We start from the raw sequence: 19776 nt of genomic DNA on the forward strand, positions 1-19776 counted from the left end.
TACTGTACTTCCCATGTGTCATCGTTCTGATATCTAAGGCGACCATCCATATAGAATCAAATGTTCTGATGTAGTTAAGACTATGTTCAATCTATGTTGGAATTTCTGCAAGGCTTGGGAATAGAGCATTATTTTGTAAGGTACAAGGGTTAAACAGTAGAGCTGTGATCTCAGAAAAAAAACCAAAGAAGTTGAACAAAAAGTTATACTTGTAGGCATGTTTGTAATTAAGATCCTATGATGCTGTGAAGTGGGGCAGTTTCTTGAAGCTATCATTCCTTATTTCCTCTATTCACCAAACGAATAAAATAGCCAAAAAGTCTGATGGGACAATTTTAATCTGTATTTGCATTATACTATGTTTGCAAGCAGAATTTCTTAACGTTTGGGAAAATTTTAGAACAAAACTGACTCTTCCATGTTATTATGTGAGTCTAAGATTTTTTTTCTGGACATCTAAGCAGATTTATGCCTCGTTCTGAAAAGTCATGTAAGATGTCAGTGGTAATATTATGTGGTATGTAGTTCCCTAAAAGAACAACTTTGGTCTGTTTGTGTAATTTCCTTCAGCCAGTCATAATACATTTAAATAACCCGACATGTTATGTAGAAAAAGCTGAGCTATCTTTAAACCATTGCGGTGAATTGGCCCTGGAGTGCTGTGCTGATTCAGGCTGCAGTGCTTTTGTGGCCTGCCCACCTCAGCCATTTGTTGTGGGGTAGCAGTATGTGCCATCAGGGGACTCTGTGTACTTCTTTAGGGCTAAAAGATTTGTGGAAACGTGAAACTCGAGGAAAGAGTCTATAAAGAGATGGCAATTAATTAAAGGAACGTGGTTCTATGAGGTGTCTGCGAATTGCCACTTTGTATTTAGTGACTATCACGTTCTAAGGACTTGCATAATTTTGATAATAAATGTTAAGACAGCAAAGTGCCTCTGGTTCCCTGCCTCTTGCAGTAAGCCACCTGCGATGTCCCCAGGCCTTCTTCTGCTTGGCACAAGCTCCATTCTGCAAGTGTGCTACGTCAGGGTTGGCACTGTGTGGCAAGCATTTCTTCCCAGAATGCTTCATATACGCAGTAGAAGCTACAGCCCTGACCATGTGAAACTTAGTTTTTGTGAATATATGTATTTATAGAATAAGCAAATGTTTTGTAGTAGGAACAGGAGTGGAAGACTGCTTTATTTGAAAATGAGTTCTGAGGGCCAGTGGGAGCTTTTTTTTTCTCCCCAACCCTTAGTGTTAATTACCATCCTACTAAAGCACAGCTATGTGTGCAGGTTTGTTAGGAAATTTAATCTTGATTTCTGCTCCTTACGAAGACCTCCTATATCCCATCTTCCCTTACTGTCCATTTTATATCAAAGCAGTTCTTTTACAAACAAGTTTTTACCTCTTCTCCTTTAACTAATTATTAGATGCTAATAAAATACGTTGTATGACTGTGTTAAGTACAGTAGTTTTTTCCATATTGGGGATACTGTTTTTACTTAAGATGGAGTTATGTTTCATTTTCATTTATTTATTTATTTTTACTAGAAGCAAAAATCATTCTTAGAAAGTCTGTGAAACAATGACCTGTTATTTGTAGACTTATAAATGGATGACAGACAGTAGGATTATTTTGAATTGTTTAATTGCTAAATATCTTTTAATACTTCTCTTTTAAAGGTCATTTGTTTCAGAAGTCTAGTTAACAGGATTTGTAAAGTTGTTCAAAGTCCTCAGGATTTTTGTTTTGTTTTTTTTTCCCATTCACACTGTAATTAAGTTGAAAGTGTCTGCTTAATCTAAGTGGAAACTTCTAAAGGTTTTATATGTGCATTACCCCTAAGCAGTTGACTTTGGGAGTTCCATATACTTCACCTTTCAATTGTATTGTGCTCTGAAGATGAACTGTGTAAAAAGTTTAAAACTGTATCTTTCTGTTCAGGAAGTCTGTCAGCTGCAAAGTGTTGGAAGCTGGGAGAGTACTCAAGAAAAATATTAGATAGGCTTATCCTGTTCATATTGGCATCTGTTTTTGTCCATTTCTGGAAACAGACTGTGTAGCTAGCTGGGCCTTGAGTCTGATCTAGTGCATTTGTTCTCATGTTCCTGTGCTATTCTGTGCTTTTTGGACGCTGGCTAAACTTCTCCACCCATCAACACAGCTCAGATGGCATGAGCACAGATTTGCTGTGTTCCTGTACCTCTGGAGCATTATTGATAGAACTGTTGCCAAAAATATCAATGGCAGGACTAAATAACCCCCTTAAAAACACCTTTAAAACCAAGTTTCCAAAAGATTGCCAAGTAAAATGTGAACGCACAAGTCTGGTAGCTCTTAATTGGAGGGAAAGCAAAAAAAGGCTTGACTTTTCAATGAACTATAGAATAGCTCGTGTTAGAAGGGACTCACAAGGATCACTGTGTCCAACTCCTGGCTCCTCAGAGGACAACCCAAACCTCTCCAGTTCTGGAGTCTTTAAGTTTTTCTGGTGGTGAGGGCAACAGTGCTTTTCAACCTTTTACACTCAAAACTTGTGCACTCAATTCAGGAGTGATTGAAATATATCACTTTTTCTTAGGGTGTTTCAGAATAACAGCAAACTTGAATGATGTCACCTTGTACAGGACTGGTGTAACTATGTTAGTTGGAAGATAGAGGACCAAGAGATAATTCTCCTATTTAAATTCTTGTCATGGGATATATGTTTTTCTCTGGGATCCCGATGTGCTGGTTTTGCAAGCAGCAAACAGGCATATTCAAAGTGAGGAGGCTTCTGTAAAATTCAGCTGCTTGTCAAACTTCTTGGAACTGAGCACAAGAGCATTTTCTATACAACGGACTTCTGTCAGCACAGCTGTGCTGCTCAGGAACAGGAAGAGGTGTGAACACTGACCTGTGTAGCTGTTTTGACAGAAACCATTAGCAAATATGCTGTTATATTGGCAAAACTTTTTTCTTTCACTGATCTGCTCAGGAGTGCATTTCCATAACAAGTTTCATGTTCTAGTGCATAGTGTAATTTGGCCCAGAAAGCTGCATGTGCACAAGCATTGCTTTGCCAGTATATGATGTACTTCTATCTTTGGAGTAATAAAGGACTCCGGCAAAGACACAGATTGAACTTCCAAAATCTATCAATAACCCAAACTAATAAAAGGGTGAAAATGGAAAGGAGGTATAATACAAAGGAGGAAATAAAACAGCGTTCCGAGAAACCAATGGGAACTGACAGGCTCCCTTCTCTGCTGGTGAGATTGACATCCTTGTGGGGTTCAGCTCTGATATGCACCACCAAGAAGATGATCTTCATAGCTGAGGGACTCCATCCCTTTAAACTTGTGCTGCTTCTGTTGCTGGTAAACCATCACCAGGTGTATGTTTTCTTGTTCTGAGATTTAGCTAGCCTTTGGCACTTGTGTTAAAAAGCCTAGCAGTGCTGTTTTTTCCACTACTGTTTCTCTGGTCACACACAGCCTGAATGTCCAAAATATTGTGAATTTAGGAATAAGAAACAGTTTCAACCGAGTGCAATCCTGAAATGCTCTTGTGTTCCAGTTCCTTGTTCGGTATGAGAAGTGTATACGAAGTTTAATGAACAAGTCATAATTCTTCCTTGCTTTAAGTATTGACTTTCAACTGTGCACAGAAATGATAGCTTTCTTATGACTTCACGCTTATGGCTTGTTCTTTCATCTACATGCAACCACCCTAAAATTAGCAGTATTTTGTATAAAATCTGAAACTTCAGGTTTTGGATTCTATCCTAATGAAGAGTACTGTAGAAGACTGCCTGTGAGTTGTAAAATTTGACACTGGGTTAGTTTACAGTGAATGAAACCAGATTAGGCACTGAAATCCTGGGTATGAACAACATAGCAACACAGTACAATTGTGGAGACACTTACTGATGGTTTAATGTTTATTTTTCAGTAGCTATTATACTTGGACTGGTGCCTAGCTAAGTTAACAGAAATAAAGCTGGAAGATTTTAGCCATAAGCCATGCAGTGAGCTTTAGTAAAGCAGTGTTTGTTGTGCTTGCGTTCTAATAATCTGTCGAGAAGACCCAAGAAAAGATCACCAAACATTTTATTTGTTGTTACTGAATTTTTCTTGTCTGGTTTCCTAAGGAATTTGTTCCAGGAGACTGTCTTGTCTTGTAAGCCTCTCTCTTCTGCTTTGTTATTGTATTAATCTTTTTTTTTTTCCATGCATGAGATACTTTTTATATGACGATTGCAGCTTTTTGCTTGTTTGTTTGTTTGTTTAGCTGTTTCAAATGTGGAGGCTTTGAGATTTCAACAAACAGATCTCATTGTCTTTGTTGTGCCACTTCATTTTATTTTCTATGGGTGTTATTAGATTGGTAGGAAGACTGTAAGTAGCTGATTTTGACCTGAAACGTTTCCTAGTATGCATATGGTCTTCATTACTTCTGTTTTTAAAATCCTGTGATAAAATAAATCCCTTTGCCAGTAGCTGAAAAAGAAAACAGTTTCGGGTGTAGAAGACAGAATGAATTGAAAAATAGCCTGTATTTTGTCATCTGCAGAAACCAAAATGGTGGCAGTATCTGGCACTTTTCCATGTACTTGAACATTAAAAGCATTCTGTATCCCAGTGTTTATGTCAGAGTTGGCTGACACCCACTGATCTGCAAGTTCTCTTGTGGAGAAAACTTTGTCATTGTACGTTGTAGACCTTATTGCAAAGTAAGGTTCTAATGAGAACAGGACTGTGCAAAACAGTCCTCTCGTGAGTAAACGTTCTTGTAAAGAGAACAGAATAATCTGTTTGTGACAAATAGAACAAGAAGTAATTGTTTAAGTGTATACAAAAAAAGACTCCATTTAAACACTAAGAAAAGCTTTCTTATAGAGAGGATGGCCATCTTGCACTGGAGTAGAATCCTGATGGAGACTACACAGCCAGAATACAGCTACACTGTGGTTGTGACTTTTAGTGAGACTTGACCATCATTTCAAGAGGAGAATGTCTGAGGAGGGGGAAAGCAAAATTTGTAACCTGTTTAGAAGAGAATTACGTGGAGCTGTGACTAACAGATGCTTTCTCATATAAAGTCATATTCTTTGTACGATTACATGGGCTTTCAGATATCGTGGAATGGACTGGATAGGATGTTAAAAATTGTTTAGTTCCAACTCTCCTGCCATGGACAAAGTCACCTTTTAGTTGACCAGGTTGCCCAGAGCCCCATCCAACCTAGCCCTGGACACTCCCAGGGATGGGGCATCCACACCTTTTCTGGGCAAGCTGTTCCAGCACCACACCACCCTCATAGTGAACATTTTCCTCCTAACAGCTAACCGAAATCTACCTTTTTTCAGTTAAAATCTGTTCCCCTTGTTCTGTAAATACCTGAAAAAGAGTCCCTCCTCATCTCTCCTGTATACCCTCTTTAAATACTGAAAATATGTGTCTGCTTAGAGTATGTAATGTATGACTGTCAGATTTTTATTTCTATCTAGGGTTTCAAATTGACTTTTTTTTGCAGTTTTGAAAAAATTCAGAAGATGATGTCCCAAAATTGATGAGTATTTTGTTCAGGTGTTTAGACACTTCTTTCTCTGGTATCCTGTTGTAGGTTGCACCTTCCTTGTTTTGAAGGCATTTCTCATCTATGAGATTCGAGTCAGACAATTTGATGAGATGTTAACTGTCCTAAGAAAATCATTTTAGGTGGGAAAAAATGGATGTAGAATATCATTTGTCCACTGCAGATACTTAGTTTACAAAGGGAAAGATTCTTTTCTCGTATGACCATTCCCAAGGAACTAATTAATCTGGAAATAATCTGTTAGCAGAAAAATATTCAACTTAGGCAGTAAATAGTGAGTTCTTGAATTAATCAGTTTTCAAGCTGTTTTAAGTAACCAGATGCATTTACTGTTTTACCACCTTGAATGATAAGTTCCTGTAAATGATCAGTGACTTTATTTGCAACAATGCACAGTTTAATCAGGGAATCTGCCAATGTTAAAAATATTCAAGATCATTTTCATATGTATTTCCAAGAGAATTCTATTGCAAATTTTCTTTTTGTTCACATAGGCTCTAATATACTTGTAAAATACTGCACCCTTCTGCTTCCACCTGATCTACCACAGCAGTTTCAGTTAAACTTTAAGCTAGGATTTACAGCTTCACCATGTCAAATAGAAAATTAATGTTATATCAGGACTCTAAATTAAGCTCATTTTACTGTTTGTGATGTCTAAAATCAGAGTTAGGTACTCATTCTTTGAGCTAAGTAAGGATTGAACTTGTGTTTATACGCATAATATGTGTATAAACCAGAGAGCTATAGTCAGTCTCTGAAAATGAAAAATCAGTAAAGTTATCGGGTTGGAAAGGGAGCCTGGAATTTAAAAAATATATTGTATTCCATGTCATTTAATCTTCAGGGATTAAATCTTTAGGAGTTATATTTCAGAGATTTGTTTTGGAAAGATTTGAGGAAACGTTTGGAAAAAAAACTACCCTCATTTTGAGCTTTTGACATGTTTCCCAGCTTCAGCTTGTAGTAGTTCAGGCCCCTTGAGGGACTGTATAGTATATCTTAAGGGAGAGTTCATGGTTATAATACACAGACGTGTATGCCCAGAGATGGATGCAAAGAAGCACTCAGTCCACGTTGGTTTCTTCCAACTGGACTCCACAGATTTGTTTGTCAGCAATACTGTATGCAGTCACAACAAGTGATGGTCTGTTGAGTTTTTAACCACTTCAGAAAGAACGTTGGTTGCTTCAGGTGTGAAATAAATGTGTGAACATGTAGTTTCTTTAAAATTCTGTCAGTCACAAGATAATAATTCTGCAGGTGAGGCAGCACGGAAGTCTGTCTGGGCAGCTCTCCTCAGTATTTAGCTAGTCCTTGGGAGAGTGTTAAACCTGGATGGGTTAAAGGAAATGCCTGTGCTGCGCTGCTCAGAGTGGTTGGCCTCATTATTTTATAATGGGCTTTTACTATGTAAGTGTTTGGACTCATAAGATCCACTGTACCAAGCAGGGTACAAGGAATGATTCCTTACCTTTACAAGCATGTAGCTAGGAATATTTGTATGAAGTCAAAACAGCAATGGGGAATTTTAGTTCTGCCCGAGGTTCCTTACAGGGGGTGAGAGGGAGTTTGAGTACTTAATCCAAGAGTATTCTGAGAGCTTAAGCTTTGAATTGAACTTGTTTTTAGCAAATGGTCACCGAGTTTCACTTGATTCCTGATGCCATGTAGAATAGCACCTCCGCTTAGATTGGGAAGCAATTACTGCCTTGAAATTCCTAATGTGAATGATAGGAGCACCCTTTTGATGCTTACAGTTTGGGTTATAGAGACAATTGCTTTCTCTTGGCTTATTTGACATGTTGAAGAGCAAGAAAACATGTCCTGGGAATTTCCAGACCTGCTTACGAGTCTGCTGAAAACCAGACATGCATTGTTTGAGATGGTCTGTGGCTGTGTCTCAGAAATGTGGTTGGTGTTTCTAGAGGAGTCGAATGAGGCTTAGTGCTCAGATCACAAAATTGAATGGAGTTGGACAACTGGCAGAGCTTATTGTTTGTCCCCTTTTAGTCTTTCAGTAGCTAAATACTAGTGGAAAGTTACGATTGGATTTAATCATTTTATCTTTGCCTTCCAATTTATAACACATGATATTGTTTAATACTCAGATGCTTAAATCATCATGTGTAAAAGCAGTGAAGTAATTTATATACTGTACGCATTCACAGTCATCAGTGGAGAAAAGAAATATATTTCTCAGATTGTTGGGGAGATTTTGTGTGCTGACTTACGTTTATTTTCTGCTTTTTTCATCTCTCCTGAGAGCTTGCTCTGACTTCACCTTCTTCATATCAGCCCTGATCTCCCGTAAGCTTGCCTACCCAGGAAGTTGTACTTCCTTTCCTTCTGACCAACACATGGCAAGCATTTTCCAAGTTGTTACTGGTTTTGCAAACTTCTTTGGCAGCTCTGACATTGCAAAGTTTCATATAATACGTCTGTTAGATTTTGGCTTTTCTCATTATAGAGAATTGCTTGTGTTCTTCTGCTTGTTTCATTAATCTTTATTAAGTAAAGCTGTAAGCTGTCTTTAATTGAATGTTTTCTTTTGGCAATAGAACAAGTCAAAAGGTGTTTCTCATTAATTTGTTATTCAGCAGGGATAGCCATCTATCTGGATTGAATTTGTGACAATGTTTAGTCCCTATTTGTAGAAATGCCTATGTTGAACATATTTTTCTATGTTCTGCTCAGAATATCCTATACATGCTCACTTTATAATGTCATTTCTCATGTGGGAATTGAGCTACAGGGGATTTGTCTGTGTTGACAGCATGTCTCCGTGTTGTTTTTTTCTCTCCTTTTAGTACAATGTGTTTTATATTTTGTCTTATAAAATTTTATCATGCTATCAAATCATGAAGAAGTGCAGAAATGATGGCTTTTGGTTTTCTCTAGCATATGATCTGAATGTTTTGCACAAAGATCATCGCGAGAAATGCTGACTTTTATTTTTATGGCACAGTATAATAGTGTAGTCAGACTTTCCTGTAGAAGTTAATTACCAGGCCATCAGTAGCTTGAAAGCAAATGGTATTAAAGAAATGAGAGCGATAGTTCCAGGTGTTGCACTAATGCTAGATTTTCCTTCCTTCCAGGTTCTGCGCCGTTAGCCATGCTTGCTTTTTAAACTATTTTTATTTTTATTTTTTATTTTTTTCTTTGTTGCTTTTTTGGAAGGTGCAAACTGAGGATGCTAGGGGGCAACTGTTACATTTCACCAAATACAAATCAAGTGTACGACAGCCTGAGGAATAAAGAAGTATTTTTAACCCTTCTAAAAAACCCATATGGATCAAAAGTTACCTGCCTAAAAATATTGTTTCTAAGGTGAATGTTGTTTAAGTGGAGATATTGCAACATGTTGGTGTCTGTTTGTCCCAGATGTTTGCATGTGGCTCCTAGTCAGAATGAACTGGTTTTATACACGTTAGGAATTTCTGTCATCGTATCATCAGTAGCCCCTAAGTAAGCAAACTGGAGTGTCCAAATGCATGTTCAGTACAGGACTTGGAATAGCATGTGATCTACAAACACATGGAAGTTCGTCTGGGACAAAGTTGTTTATTTGGTTTGCCTGCTTTCTTAAAATTTGTGAAGAATGCCTGCCATAAATGTAGCTAAAAGTCCCGCTGTCATCTGGCAAAAATGAAATAAAGCTATGTTGTAGATTACATGGTATTATAAAGCTCAACCTGGAAAGACACATTAGTCTGTTTTTCTAACAGATCTTTTTTTGGGAACAGCTTTTGCTAGCATTTTTAAATTTAATGTGACATTTTTGAGCATCTGGCATTTGGCTGCTTCACTAATAACACTTTTGTGCAGCCTAACAGCTTTTACCGTTGTTGCATTTTTCCTAATCTTCAGCCTGACCTTTCTCACTTCATAATATTTATTTCTGTCCCAGAACAGAATTATTTAGTGTGGATTCCAAAGCAAAGTGTGTCTTGTGTGATAAATATATTCTAACAATTTTGATTGTACTTAAGTGGATAAAGTAGCAGTCATTTGTTATGACATGTAAAAATTTGGGGAAAAAAATAGCCCTGTATGATGCCTGTAAATATTATCATTTTTCCTGTGGTATGTTTCAAAGCTTGAGTGCCCTCACATGGCACCCGCACACTAATCGCAGGAATGGTTACCTTCATGATGTCAGAGGTGGCTTCTGTTTCACATTAATTGCCTCCATTTCACCAGGGCAGGAATGTATCTCCAACTTTTAATAAGTTTTATTTCCCAATAAAGAGTGTCTTTATTTTGCTAGGTCTCTCTGATCTTTCTTGTTACAAATGCTCAGTCCTTCCATTTGTCAGCAATTGCTGTGATGTGCTGTAATTTAATCGGATAGTGGCAGCAGTCTCACCTCTGTCTCTAACTGAAATGCTTATATATTGCCAGTGTTTACAGGAAGCTTACTTGCTGAGAACTTCCTTCACCAAATAAATCTTCAAAAAATTGCCTTTACTGTCTTACGTAGTTACTTCTTCTGTAAGCCCCCAGCTTGTGATGAAGGTTTTAGTAATTTAGTGTTTATTTTGATACGTTTTAATTGTCTTTCAGATTTACTATGTAAATATTTTTAGGCGTCTTGAGCTTTCTCTTATTGCTCTGCATTGCCAATTTGCCCTTCAAGCAACTTCAGGCATTTTGAAACAGATGTGGCCTGCATTATTATTCCATATTAGCTGCATTTCCATCTCTTGCGTTATTTTATACAACTTAAATTGTTGTGTGCTCCAGTATATGTGGGAGGGGACGTATCCTTTGTCATGTTGCACATCTTGTTTTGAATATTCATACAATGTATGCTGCGCTGCATACTAGCAAAAAGAGATTCAGGCAGTCTTAGTTAAAAATATACTGTAACATTTCAACTGCAGGTTTGTCTTTAGCCACAAGGAAAGTTCTGAGTAAGTGGGGGTGCTAAGTGTAGCCTTCAAGGTCACTTCTCCATTATTTTCTGATATGTCATGAGCAATACAGGATTGCTTGTGGTGGGCTATGGCTTTCACTTTGTACATGCATACCACAAGGGCCCTTGTTTTCTCTAAGCTGATGCAAAGCAGCCAGCTCAATTTATTCTTCACACTTGGGTCACGTTCTGTTTGTTTTAAGGAAAACTTCATCACTTAGCTGAAGGATCAGGACAGATCCAGGAAGATGTAGGTGTAAATGAATTTGCTGAGAAATCAGTCCTTTAGTGAACGTTTAGAGTCTGTGTTTCTGGTGATTTTATACATATGTGTCCAACCTGCTGGTTCTATGTTTTTGTTGCCCTCTTATGTTTTAATAATAATTATATTATGTGCAGCCCAAGACAGTTTTCTTCTTCACTCAATGCGGCCCAGGGAAGCTATAAGGTTGGACACCCATGGACAATGACAGCTCTTAGGAGAAACTTAGAGGTCTGACTGGGGGTTACTGTGTCCCACAGTCAGTTCACCCATTGAACTGATGCATACTTTGCAGCAGAGTAAAGCAGATTATATGCAGCAATTGTGAGATCTGGATAGAGGATGATGTGTCAAGTATCAGATCAATATTATAGAATAGGGATTCGGGGGGGGGGGGGGGCGAGGGTACAATTTCCTCTTTTTTTTTTTTCCTTTTTTTTTCCTTTTTATTTCCAGATTCCATTTTACAGGAATCGAAAGCCTTAAATATTGTCTCAAACTCAGACAATGGAGATATGTATATTTTGAGGCCAAGTATTCGTGCAGTCGCTTCTCCAACTGAAATTATTTCGGCAATACTCAGTTAAGTTCTAACTAAAATTCTCTGGTACTACAATTCACTAGAAGGCAGTTCAGAGCAAGAGTGTGCTCAGCTATGTTGTTTTACCTTTCAGAGACTGCCTCTCTGAAGCCTATTCTTTCTGTAATTAGCAGAAACTGTCTTTTTAGGGAAAGGTGTTTTGTGTACTGGTTAAAGTTGATAAGGCCTGAACTATGTTATACTAAGCAGGAACCTATTTTTAGGCTTAACTGTGTTTGATTGCAAATTTGTGCTTTTGCACAGTGAATTCAAATGTGAACACAGTGTTTTTGGACAAACACATGCTTCAGATGGTATTTTAATAACTTCGGTGTTTTTTTTTTAAATATACATGTACATGTATGTTATGGTGAGATTTATCAACTAGACTAATGGTTTTCTAAATGTATGTTCTCTTTCAAGCCTTTTCTTCTTGTATTCCTAGTTATTTCTAAAACATAGAATCATAGAATCATAGAATCACCAAGGTTGGAAAAGACCTAAAAGTTCACCCAGTCCAACCGTTCACCTATTCCCAATAGCTCCTACTAAGCCACGTCCCTCAACACAACATCCAGCCTTTCCTTGAACACCCCCAGGCTCGGTGACTCCACCACCTCCCTGGGCATCCATTCCAGTGCCTGACCACCCTTTCCGAAAAGTAACACTTCCTCATGTCCAGCCTGAATCTCCCCTGCTGTAGCTTGAAGCCATTCCCCCTGGTCCTATCACTGATGACACGAGAGAAGAGGCCGACCCCCAGCTCACTACAGCCTCCCTTCAGGAAGTTATAGAGAGCAGTGAGGTCTCCCCTGAGCCTCCTCTTCTCCAGGCTGAACATTCCCAGCTCCTTCAGCCTCTCCTCATCAGCCCTGTGTTCCAGACCCCTCACCAGCTTTGTTGCCCTCCTTTGAACACGTTCCAGGGCCTCAATATCTTTCTTGCAGTGAGGGGCCCAAAACTGGACACAGCACTCGAGGTGTGGCCTCACCAGTGCTGAATACAGGGGAACAATCACCTCTCTGCTCCTGCTTGCAACGCTGTTTCTGATGCAAGCCAGGATGCCATTGGCCTTCTTGGCCACCTGGGCACACTGTCGGCTCACGTTCAGCCGAGCATCAATCCGTACCCCCAGGTCCATTTCCTCTACGCCGTCCTCCAGCCACACCGCCCCAAGCCTGCAGCGTCGCCTGGGGTTGTTCTGGCCAAAGTGCAGGACCCGGCATTTGGCCTTGTTGAAACTCATCCTATTGGCTTCAGCCCAGCTCTCCAGCCTGTCCAGATCCCTCTGTAGGGCCTCGCTACCTCCAGGCAGATCCACACTTCCAGCCAATTTGGTGTCATCTGCGAATTTGCTGAGGGTGCACTCGATGCCCTCATCGAGGTCATCAATAAAGATATTGAAGAGGACAGGCCCCAGCACCGACCCCTGGGGAACAGCACTCACAACCGGTCGCCAGCTGGATTTGACTCCATTCACCACCACTCTCTGTGCCCGGCCCTCCAACCAGCTCCTTACCCAGCCAAGAGTGCATCCATCCAAGCCTCGGGCTGCCAGCTTCTGCAGGAGAATGCTGTGGGAGACAGTGTCAAAGGCTTTGCTGAAGTCTAGGTAGAACATCAACAGCCTTTCCCTCATCCACCAGATGGGTCACTAGATCATAGAAGGAGATCAGGTTGGTCAAACAGGACCTGCCCTTCATGAACCCATGCTGGCTAGGCCTGATCCCCCGGTCACCCTGCACATGCCGCATGATCTCCCTCAAGACAATCTGCTCCATCACCTTCCCTGGCACTGAGGTCAGGCTAACAGGCCTGTAGTTCCCCGGATCCTCCTTACGACCTTTCTTATAAATGGAGTCACACTGGCATGCCTCCAGTCTTCTGGGACCTCACCAGTCAACAAGGAGCGCTGACAGATGATGGAAAGCGGCTCGGCTCTCACCTCCGCCAGTTCCCTCAGCACTCTCGGGTGGATCTCATCTGGCCCCATCGACTTGTGGCAGTCCAGTTGGAGCAGTAGGTCTCTGACTGTTTCTGTCAGAATCACAGGGGGGTTAGTGTGCTCCCCAGCCGAGATTACCAGGAAAACATCTGCACAGGGTTCCTCCGTTGACCTGTGTAGTTTACTCAATAATGTTCAGCTTTTGTTTTCTTTTGTCTAGATAATGAGACCTTTCATTTTGAGAAGTAGTTATTTGTCAGTTAGATGGCTTCTTTTTCTCCCAGGCAGTTAACAGGCTCTGTGCCACACCGTCTACAATAGATGTTTGCCTCTACACTAGCTTTTTCAATTCAGACTTCAAATCAAGACCAGAGCCTTGTATCTTCCCTTTTTAATTTTTTGTGACTTTTGAAAGCCAATTAGACACCCCTCTAGGACCTGTGAAATTAACCAGGGTCTTGAAATCAGGCTGTTGTCATATGTGGAAAAGGACTTAAAATCAACATTTCTAAAATGCTGCTAGAAAAATGTGTGAAATTTTGCCTGTCACCTTTCCTCAATTTAGTGTTTAAAGGATGGATGTTTGTCATTGCCAGGAGAGCAGTGCAAAAAACCATAAATTTTCTGTCTATGTACTAAATGTTTAATTTTCAGATGTTTTCTGTTTATGAAAACATTTGTGTGAGCAGACGTGTTGAGATGGCTTTTCTTTGTTAATAGCTCAGACCAGTGCGTAATTTCTCACTGACTTCAATATGCTTTTCACTATTCAATTAAAGTTGTTTTGAGTATTTTATTATTATTATTATTGAGCAAGATTTGGTTTTTGAAGTGGACCCACGCATATTTAAATGATTTTAATGCTCCATTTCATCTCAGTGAGATAACGATGTACGCTTGGAGCCACTCAGAGCATTTTTGTGTGGACCCAACATTTTATTTGCAAGTTGAGTTATGCTTGAAACACTTTTTTTTTTTTTTTTTTTTTTTTTTTGTGAACTTAGCTGTGTTGATATGAGAGGAAAGGCCACTAATTGCTCCTTAGGGTCTTCTAGTCAGCCATTGTCAGAGAAACGATTTTTAATAACACTGGATAAACTAGTAATTTTGGCTTCTCTTTTGTGATTATTAAAGTCAGTGAGCTGAAGATTTGAATGTAAGAAAGTTGTGAATCCTGTCTTCTGAAATATTTGTTTTGTGGCTTTGTTGATAAAGTCCATTTGCTGGCTTTAGTATCCTGATGTTCCTTGTAACACTGAGCATAGAAGCTGAGCTCCTCCTTAGCCTCCTTGGCTCCCAGATGTCCCAGAAAAATGTCCTAGCAGATAATTAGATATTCTATAGCACAATGATGGAAATCAATTTATTTGTTGGATACTGTTTTGCTTGGTATGAATTAATGAGCAGTAATTGGAGTAACACAATACTTTAACTGCAGTTCAGAAGTGATCATTAATATCTTGCAGTGTATTTTAGAAGCTGCTTATGAATTTTGTACTAAATAACATTGATCCAAATGGAGGAATTGAAGATGGCTGCCCTTATGTGTAACAACTTTTAATTTTGTGCTGCGAGCAGTAAACCCAACCTTGACTGTCACATCTACCAAGCAGGCACAGTGTTATTTAGGGAGAATAAATAAAAGGAATTTGGGAGACTGAGAGGTTTTTTTCTTGTAATACATGATGATCTATCTATCTGTCTATCTATCTATCTGTTTAGTTTTATGCTGTCTTCACAGATCAGAGTATTATAGAAACTTTGCATTACAAGTGCTAGCCATAGTAACGGTCTTGACTGTAACAGCTCCTAACTGTTTGCTCCTTTAATTAGGGTATTTCTGCTAGAGATTTCTGAAAAGAGAAAAGAAAGCAGGAGAAAACTTTTGAATTTGCTACCTCTTTAAGGAGTAGAAACTTAAATCTCTGACTCGTAAGGGCTTTGACAGTTTGTATTAGTTTAAATAATAGAATTCCAATACTTTTGCTTCATAGAATCATAGAATCACCAAGGTTGAAAAAGACTTCCAAGATCATCTAGTCCAACCGTCTACCTACTACCAGTATTTCCCCACTAAACCAGGTACCTTAATGCAACATCTAAATGTTGTATTAATGTAATAATAAATGTAAACATCTATTCAGAATGTTTTTTTGAAGACCTCCATCAGTGGTGGTTCAACCACTTCCCTGGGCAGCCTGTTCCAGCACTTGAGCACTCTTTCAGAGAAGAAATATTTCCTAATGCCCAACCCGAACCTCCCCTGGTACAACTTGAGGCCATTCCCTCTGGTCCTATTGCTGTTTCTCTGGGAGAAGAAACTGGCTACAACCTTTCCACAACTTCCTTTCAGGTAGTTGTAGAGAGCAATAATGTCTCTGTTAAGCCTTCTCATCCCCAGACTAAACAATCCCAGTTCCCTCAGCCATTTCTTCTGCGGTTTGTGCTCCAGACTCCTCACCAGCTTTGTTGCTCTTTTCTGGACATGCTCCAGGACCTCAGTGCCTTTAGTGTAGAGAGGAACCCAAAACCGAACTTGCTCCTTGCTCCTGCTGGAAACACTGTTTCTGATGCAAACCAGGATGGGCACGCTGCTGGCTCATGTTCAGCCAAGCTTCCACCAATACTCCCAGGTCTGCTTCCTCTACGCAGTCTTCCAGCTGCTCTGCCCCAAGGCCTGTAGCGTTGCCTGGGGTTGTTGTGGCCAAAGTGCAGGACCCGGCACTTGGTCCTGTTGAATGAACTTTGTCCCATTGGCTTCAGCCCAGTGATCCAGCCTATCCAGATCTCTCTGAAGGGCCTTGCTACCCCAGCAGACACTTCCTCCCTGCTCAGTGTCATCTGCAAACTTACTTAAGGTCACTCAATCCCTTTGTATAGGTCATCAGTAAAGATATTAAACAGGGCAGGCCCCAGTACCAATGCCTGGGGAAAACACCACCTGTGTCGCTAGCTGGATTTAACTCCATGCAGCACCTCTCTGGGCCTGGTCCTCCAGCCAGTTCTTTACCAACAAAGTTTGTACCTGTCCAAACCACAGGCTGCCAGCTTCTCCAGGAGAAGCTTCCCTGTTGACTTCCACTTTGTGTGGTGGTGTTCGCTAGTTCTGTGAAAGAAAGAGCAAAAGGAAGTTAGCCTTGGCTCTTTGCATTATACAGGCACAGTAGTATCGTAATGGTCTCTAATTTCAGCCTTTAATTGTTTGACTGTATTGTGATTGACAGGTGATAATACCTGCAAGGTAGGTCAAACTGAATTCTGTATTTGGCAACCTCTTCAGCCGATCCAGGAAGATCTCAATGAAAATTTCATAGTGTTTTTTGGAAGACATGATGAAGTAAAGTGGAGATACCAAATCTGTCCAGAATTAAGATCAAATGCATCACCTGCACAGGATAGAAACAGACAAATTAATCTTAACATTGTGCCAGGAATAAGTAAAATAAAATAGCATTAATTGGTTTTACAGTCTGGACAACTTGTGAACAGAAGCTGATGAAAAATATTGGTTCCTTTTTATTTTCAATAGTAAGAAGTGTTTGTTGCACTTGTCCTCGGTTGAATTACTGTTTGCTATCTTTCTGTTTTAGGTTATGGACAGACTGGTCCAATGGTTCAGAGAAGTGGATATGACTCGATTGCAGCTGCCATTTCTGGTCTCACACATATCACAGGGCATGAGGTATGGCTCTCAACTTTTAAATTTAGTAGAATCTGTGACATGCTCCATGTACTAATCACATTGTGGTGTTAGCTAGCCTTTGTTAACACCTCTGCTATGTATGCCCTCCACAGTCCAACAAGAGGCCTTATCTCTGTGAAGTCAATGAAATGGTAGTACTATTGCCCATGCAGTATCTCATTCCAGCCTTAGAATGTAAGTCAGTGCCTGAGAAACAGAAAATGGAAGAAGATTGGTATCCTAAATTTCCAGTGAATAAGTTATCAATACTTAATCTGTGTGACTTTCAGTCACTTCAGTAACTTTAATGGGCAGATTAGCTGCTGGATAATGAAACCACACTTTTGTGGAAAGCCTCTCCTGTGCTTTGATATAACAGATGCATCAGACCTTTAAACGTTGGAATTGTAAAGCCATCCAGATAACTTCTAGCTTTTCAATCACCCTGCCTGAAAATTTGCAGGGACATACCATTAGTGGCTCTGGAAAAGCTTTATGTGCTGCTATTCCCACTGATATCCAAGATTGTTGGATCATACAGCAGTGCAGGAAGCATTACAGGGGTAGCTTAGTATCTGGATTACACTAATACGTAGAATATGTATCTTTACCTCAGAGAAAAATGGTTTTAGGTATGTGAGTGATGGAAACTGCGAGTGCTATGAGAGCAGTATTACTGAGCGACACTTATGAAGATGGATTTAATTAAAAGATTGTGTTAAGATCTACACTGCAAATTCAGATGTTGGTATCGCCTCCCCTGGAATTGAGGCAGTGTAAGCAAAAATCACGTAATCATTGCTGGTAACAGTTTCATCTATTCACTAGGGACTTTTAGCAGTTAATTCAAATCCAGTTATTCTCTGGCATGATTAAAATAAACATGCTAAAACATGCCTTATTATTGATTTTCCTTTTGCAGTTGGTCATATATTTTATCAGTTCCTGAATAAAGCATTTTTTGTTGTAGAGAGGACAGTTTTGTTTCAAAGACTTGAGTGGTCAGTAGCTCTGAAGATGCATGTGCCTTTTGTTATAGTGAAATTTGTCAAAAATAGTTTTAAAATCATACTGTATGGTTGCTTGAAAATTTACTATTTTCAACTAAAACTCCCATGTCCTACATTTGTGCATGTAATTGAGTATTTCTGAATTCTAAATAGAGCCAGCTATGAAAAAATGTAGCAAAAGCTTATTTCAGGCAATATGTGGAGAAATGACCAAAGTAAAGAAAAAAAAAGAATTTTGCTCACTTTTGTGGCTTTTTTTAAAAAAAAAATTAAATAATTATTTTTTGCCTAATAACAAGAATTTGTACTTGAAGCCCTTAAAGCAACATGTTCCTTTGGAGCATACCCTAGATTACAATTTTTCTTTCTTTTTTTTTTTTTTTTTTTACAGTAAATTGAAAATGTGTTTAAAACTGATGAAGAAAGAAAGAAAAGTTATGGTGTTTTTGTGTTGTCTAGCAGTAGCTGTACTTAATCAGCATAATAATATCAGTGTAACAGTGCTCTGCAGAAACTTCTTTTAATAGACAAACTGAGTAGTGTGCTTGCAGTGCCTTAGAGCTCTTAGCTGTAGCAGACAAACTACAAACTTGGGGAGCAGAAAAAAGACATCTACGTACATCAGTGAGTTGCTTAATTTTAAGGTACATTAATGTGTGGATAGATTGGTCTGAAAGTAATACTTCTTATTTATTTCCATGGAAATTACACCGGATACAAAGAGCAAAATGACTCTGCTTGACAGAGCAAATTCTCAGCTACAAAACAGTATTTTTCAACATGGTCACCACCATTAGCTACTCATTTTTGCCAGCAGTGAACAAGAGCCTGCATGCCATGCTTCTCAAAATCTGCACCAATGGAGGTGGCCCACTGTCAGTTCTGCCACTGCTGAAACGTTCCACCCACCACCTCGTTGTGCTCACATCCACTGTTTGCTCTCCACAAACATTCAGGAAGCACCAGTGAGTGCCATTGGATGCAATTTTTTCCGCACGGAGGAATTCAGTGACAGAGTTTTGCTTTGCACGCACTTCTGTGTCAGACGTCATTTTGTCAGACTGCCTCTGCTGCCACCTGTTTATGACAGCAAAATGTAGCAGAATATTTGCAGGAAGGGTCAACCTCTGCTGCCATGCCACCAACATCCACCTCTGACATCGTGGGCCATCATAATAGGATAAGAGGCAGTACTTTCATGGCAGCTCTTGTATTTACAGCACCACACAAAGCATTTTAACAATAGAACAGTAAAATTATGTTCTGTACTTGACATTTCTAAAATTGATAGAATTCATAGCAATAAGGACTGCGTTTTAGAGAAATTAAATGCTGCAAATTTTGCTCTATTTCAACCATCTGGCTACTGATTTAGTTTCTAAGACAGTTTGCTGCTGCTGTTGACTTACTTTTATTGGATACTGAGCAGCGGTGCTTCTATGCAGTAACTCTCAGTATTATACTATGAAATCTCTGTATTATTAGTACAGGAATTTGAGTAAAGCTTAAACCTTCATTAATTTGATCACGTACGTAACATTTCCTGCAATACTGTGTATAACACTTTGAGGCAGTAGATCACAGTGGAAATGTTTATTTTTTTCCAAGTTATATTTTAGGTAGTGAAATAATTAAAAATGTGATATGAAAGTGGAAAGGGCCAAAAGTACACAGTAATATCACGTTTAACATGGAATAGAATTGTTGAATGGAGTGCAAGATTTGTGCATTTTTCATCTGATTTTTTTGAGAAATGAGAAAAGATTCCGACGTGAGGAAATTTTGAGAATCTTGCCTTTTTTCC

General features: G+C 39.4%; 1 protein-coding gene and 1 long non-coding RNA gene across 3 annotated transcripts in view; one reads left to right on the plus strand and one right to left on the minus strand.

Moving 5' to 3' along the window:
- The window catches only part of LOC128088467 (uncharacterized), a 166038-nt gene that overhangs the window by 45885 nt on the left and 100377 nt on the right, over positions 1-19776 (minus strand). The gene's annotated exons all lie outside the window — the stretch shown is intronic.
- The window catches only part of SUGCT (succinyl-CoA:glutarate-CoA transferase), a 330926-nt gene that overhangs the window by 26305 nt on the left and 284845 nt on the right, over positions 1-19776 (plus strand). For both annotated transcript variants that reach the window (XM_052699012.1, XM_052699013.1), the window contains exon 7: positions 16871-16962. In XM_052699012.1, coding sequence (XP_052554972.1) covers positions 16871-16962 — 92 coding nt within the window. The remainder of the gene's footprint in view (positions 1-16870; positions 16963-19776) is intronic.

Source organism: Tympanuchus pallidicinctus, unplaced genomic scaffold (genome assembly GCF_026119805.1).
Source record: "Tympanuchus pallidicinctus isolate F22 unplaced genomic scaffold, pur_lepc_1.0 scaffold34, whole genome shotgun sequence".
In the NCBI taxonomy this organism is placed as follows: domain Eukaryota; kingdom Metazoa; phylum Chordata; class Aves; order Galliformes; family Phasianidae; genus Tympanuchus; species Tympanuchus pallidicinctus.